The sequence below is a fragment of the Egretta garzetta genome, unplaced genomic scaffold (genome assembly GCF_000687185.1).
Source record: "Egretta garzetta isolate BGI_Z169 unplaced genomic scaffold, ASM68718v1 scaffold798, whole genome shotgun sequence".
Taxonomy (NCBI): Eukaryota; Metazoa; Chordata; class Aves; order Pelecaniformes; family Ardeidae; genus Egretta; species Egretta garzetta.
In genome coordinates this window covers 42,981-47,735 of record NW_009260419.1, presented here as the reverse complement: position 1 = coordinate 47,735, position 4,755 = coordinate 42,981, and the positions used below count along the sequence as shown (strand labels likewise).

General features: G+C 63.8%; 1 protein-coding gene across 1 annotated transcript; it reads left to right on the top strand.

The window, feature by feature from the left end:
- Positions 1-6: 6 nt before the first annotated feature.
- TPP1 (tripeptidyl peptidase 1) lies at positions 7-4,749 on the top strand. The gene is made up of 8 exons (XM_009643677.2): positions 7-42; positions 123-273; positions 874-995; positions 1,746-1,945; positions 2,161-2,359; positions 3,609-3,797; positions 4,026-4,098; positions 4,433-4,749. The coding sequence occupies exons 2-8, from the start codon at positions 182-184 to the stop codon at positions 4,593-4,595; spliced, it is 1,038 nt and encodes a 345-aa protein (XP_009641972.2). The 5' UTR covers positions 7-42; positions 123-181; the 3' UTR covers positions 4,596-4,749.
- The last annotated feature ends 6 nt before the right edge of the window (positions 4,750-4,755 follow it).

Sequence of the window (4,755 nt, the reverse complement as noted above, 5' to 3'; positions counted from 1 at the left end):
GGCTCGTCGATGCCGTCTCAGACCCCCACTCGCCACGATACGGTAATGACTATGCACCTGAGCCCTGCCAGCCCCATCGGGCCCTGCAGGCCGGGTGCTCTGACCCTCTCTGTGCCTTGCAGGCCAGTACCTGTCCCTGGAGCGGGTGCGGGACCTCGTCCAGCCATCCCCAGCCACGCTCATGCAAGTGCTGAAGTGGCTGCAAGGCCATGGGGTTGAGAACTGCAGGAGCGTTATCACCCTCGATTTTCTGGAGTGCTGCATGCCAGCGAGGTGAGCCCTGGGTGGGGCTGGGCCCCGCTGTGGTGGCCGTGCTATTCCCACGGAGACAGGAGGAGTCAGACCCTGCCCCTGCCTGCTGCGACTTCCCAGTCCCCGGGGCGCTGCAGGGCAGGCCGGCTGGTGGAGGCCGAGCCGCGTTTCTGCCTGGCCTGTGAGGGCTCCACAGCCAAGAGGTGGTTGCCTGTGTGCCCGGTCCTGGGGCTGGGGGGAGTCACAGCCGGTGATCTGGAGTACTGGGAATAAGGCGTGTGTATCCGTGGGGTGCTTGGGCCAGCCCCGCACCTCCTCTTGCCACTGTGGGGCTGCAGAGCCCCTGCTGGAGGACTGGGGATAGAGCTGCGGGGGACCCTGCAGCCTCAGAGCTCTGGTTCGGTTTGGTGATGGGAACTGGTCAGGTGTGGAAGGTGCTCTTTGCTGTGCGAGGTCAGCTGTGCTGATGGGAAGCAGAGCTCCCCACTGGCTCATCCCAGCGGCAAGCGGGATGGAAAGGGTGCGGGAGGCAGGGCAGAGAACGGGCGTGCTGCCGGACCCGCGCGCTGGCTGCTGTTCCGTGGCACGAGTCCTCGCGTGGTGGCTGTCCCTGTGTTGCAGCATTGCCGAGCGCCTCCTGCCAGGGACTGAGTTCCACCGGTATGTGAAGGGCCAGCACAGCGTTGTGCGCTCCCCGCTCCCCTACACTGTCCCCGAGGAGCTGGCTGAGCACGTTGACTTTGGTACGTCCTACGTGGGGGACCTCTCGCTGCCTGGGGTGCGGGCGGGAAGTTAAGCACAGAGCAGCCAGGATCGGCCGTCTCCGTGTCACAGAGAACGGTGTGGCAGGCTCTCCAGCCACGGTCCGGGCTGCCCCTAGGCCCCCCTGAGGGACGTTGTGCATAGGATGTAGAGGCCCCATCCCTGGAAACGTTCAAGGTCAGGCTGGACGGGGCTCTGAGCAACCTGATCTGGTTGAAAATGTCCCTGCTCGTTGCAGGGGGGGTTGGGCTAGATGACCTCTAAAGGTCCCTTCCAACCCAAACCATGTGGACAGGCAGCATCCAAAGTGTTTCTTACTGGTGCTGTCGGGCCTGGATGCTCGGTGCAGAGTTCAGGCACCGGCTGTCTCTGGGGGCGCGCAGCTGCTTCTGAGGTGGAAAAGCTCCCTCCTGTGAGTGCCTTTTGGGTGGGCTCCCACAGCTGCTCCCCGAGGAGAGCAGAGGGGTGCCAAGCTGCGGTAGTGGCCTGGCAGTGGGGAACCTGCACTGTGCAGCCTGGGAGCACCTGCGAGGACGGGCGAGGGAGCCAAGGGGATGCTTCCCCCCTCCTGTGCCACGTCTGGGGCAGGCGCTGTCCCCCTGAGCCCTGCTGCCAGCCACTCTTCTGGGGCGTGCAGCCTCAGCGAGGATGGTGAAGGGGGAACCATAACACCGCCCTCCCGGAGCTGGGGCCCTAACGGCTGTGGCTTTTCCTGCTCGCTTACACACCAGTGGGTGGTCTGCACCGCTTTCCCGCGGAGAGAAAGGTGGTCAGCAGAGCCTGGGCCAAGAAGGAACCGGAGTCGAGGCAGCACTATGGAGGGAGAGCGGCTTTCCACCTGGGTGTGACGCCCTCTGTCATTCGTAAGAGATACAACATGACGGGAGGAGACATCGGGCTGCTGCCGAACAACAGCCAGGCCTGCGCCCAGGTAACTGGTGGAGCCGGTCCAGGCCGGAGGCCCCTAGGCTGTGGGAAATCCACACGTTGCTGCTGCTCTAGTGGTCCCAGGCTGGCAGGAGCACCCGGTGGGCTGGCATTTCACAGGCCCGTGCTGGGCCAGGTTTGTAAGTCAGGAGAAAAAAACTTAGCTTGTTTTTTTCAAGAGAAAATGGGAAAAAACTTGTCCGTTCCTTGTCCCCCCAGTTCTTGGAGCAGTATTTCCACCAGGCTGACCTGGCTGAGTTCATGCAGCTCTTTGGCAGCAGCTTTGCCCACCGCTCTCAGGTTGACCAAGTGGTTGGGCACCAGGGCAAGGGCAAGGCTGGGCTGGAGGCCAGTCTGGACGTGGAATACATCATGAGCACAGGCGCCAACATCTCCACGTGGGTCTTCAGCAATGCAGGTACTGACACCCCTCCAGAACTTCCCTGTGGCTGCCTCCATGCGTCCCCGTCGCACCAATACGCCTGCCTGCTGCTGAGCGAGATGCACGCTCTGCATGAAAAATGGCTGCACTGAGTGTGCCTGGCATCTGTCAAAGGGGGGCACCTGCCAGGGGCATGCGGGAAGGGCACGCTGGCTGCGGTACATCCCCGGAATGCTTTACCAGCTACTATGAGCACCTATCTTGTGGGCTTCCAAAGCCAGAGCCAGTGCTGGTTTCTAACAGCTCCTGGGGAAACCGTCTTCCATCAGTCTGTGTAATTGCTTTTGAGCCCGTGTGACCTTTCCGCACCCAGAGTATCCTGGAACAGGGACTTCCATGCCTTAGCGACGCAGTGTGGAGCAGTCACTCCGCTCTGCTGCCTTTCTGCGACGGGAGAGCACAGCAACTGTGCCTTTCTGCCTCTTCCCTGCTGCTCGGGAGTCAAAGCTGATCTCTCACCCACCAGTAGAGTAAGGCAGTCTGGGGAAACAGGACTGCAAACGACCTGCACAAACGTGGCTACGCTGCTGTAAGACAAAGCGAGAGCTGTCCCAAATCAGAGACTGGCTGGACAGGGGACGGAGCGCCCTTAGCCCTGCCAGCTCTGTCCTCCCGATGGTGAGGGCAGGCACAGCTCCACGTTCACGGCCCCCTGCTCCATGCAGTTAGTGACCGAGGAAGGGTGCGGAGGCAGGCAATGGCGTGAGCAGCTGAGGGCGAGAAGGAGCGGCTGGGGCTCTGTTCTCACTACCTCACGGAGAGGGACGAGGGGCAGGAAGGGACCTTGGCAGAGGGAGACCGAACGTACATCAAACTGTTCTGGGACCCACTGTTACGGGGAGAGTGGCTTGGCTGCGCGGCTGCCTGGATGCCGGGGGTGGCTGCAGCCCCATGACATGCTCAGAGGAGGAGTGGGTGAGTGTAGACCCCCTGCTCTGGGGTTCAGGGCAACCCTCTCACCAGAGCCACTGGCAGAGCGGGAGCCTGGTGCCGTTCCCCGTGATGATCCCCAGGATGAGCTGTGCTGCCAGCAGGAGCTCACAGCAGAGCTCCAGACCAGGCGTGCCGTGGCTCCGCTCTGTAGGCAGGGCGGGAGCTGGGGGACCTTCAGCTCCTGGTGCTAGCGGTGCTGTTGAGGCTTGGCGCCCCCCCTGTGCTGTCCCCTGCTTCCCCTCAAGCCCGGTGTCCCAGGGGGAGCTGAACCTGCCCTGCTCTGTCTCTGCAGGGAGGCATGAGAGCCAGGAGCCCTTCCTGGCCTGGCTGCTGCTGCTCAGCAACATGTCATCGCTGCCTTGGGTGCACTCCGTCAGCTACGGGGATGATGAGGACAGCCTGTCGCTAGCCTACCTGGAGCGCGTGAACGTGGAGTTCATGAAGGCAGCTGCCCGGGGCTTGACCATCCTGTTTGCCTCAGGTGGGTGCTGTTGCTGGCACGGTGCTGGCACAGTGGGAAGCCTCCGTGGTGAACACCAAATGGGGATGCTCGGCCCCTGCCAGGGTGCTCTCCGCAGCCAGGATCCCAGCTGGGAATCCCAGCCTGGGAGATGGCGAGAGCCCTTCTCCCGGGTCGCTCTTGGGAGCATTGGGTGGACGAGGGGCAGCTCAGATGCTGCTGGATTGCCCCGTCCGTCTCTGTCGGCAGGTGATGATGGCGCTGGGTGCAGAAGGGTGCCCGGGGGGAACCACACTTTCCGGCCCAGCTTTCCAGCCTCAAGGTAGATGTGGGGAGGTGAACCCGGGCCCTGCAGAGATGGGCGGCTCTGCGCAGAGCTGGCTACTGCAGCTCTCCCACAGCTGGGGCCACCTGAAAGCTGCAGCTGGCGCTGCGGGCCCCAGCCTGTGGCCAGCCATTGCCTCGAGCTGGTTTTGAGCCCCTTGGGGGACTCCTGAGGGTCAGCTCCACCAGCCCCAGCAGCATGCCTGGGGGCGCTTGCAGACCTCGGTGGTGGGGGGGACCTGTGCAGCTCCGTGGGAGGTGGCTGCCATCCGGGGTGCCGCTGAGGCCCCAGACAGTTGCGTGCCCGCCGCAGTGTCTGCCTGTCCCCCCAGTCCATATGTCACCACTGTGGGTGGAACGACCTTCAAGAACCCCTTCCTGGTGACGGCAGAGGTGACGGACTACATTAGCGGGGGGGGCTTCAGCAATGTCTTCCCCATGCCTGATTACCAGGTGAGGAGGCGCCTGCTCTGCCCGCCCCGGGGGCTGGGGTGAGGGGGCTGCGTGGCACGTGGTGGGGGTGGTGATGGACGGTGGTCGGCAGGAGCGGCTGCGGGGCTGCGGGCCGGGGGAGGAAGGGCAGGGGTGAGTGCGGGCAGGGTCCCGCTGCCAGGCACCCCGCTCCTTCTGCCCCCCCGCAGGCTGGTGCAGGCGG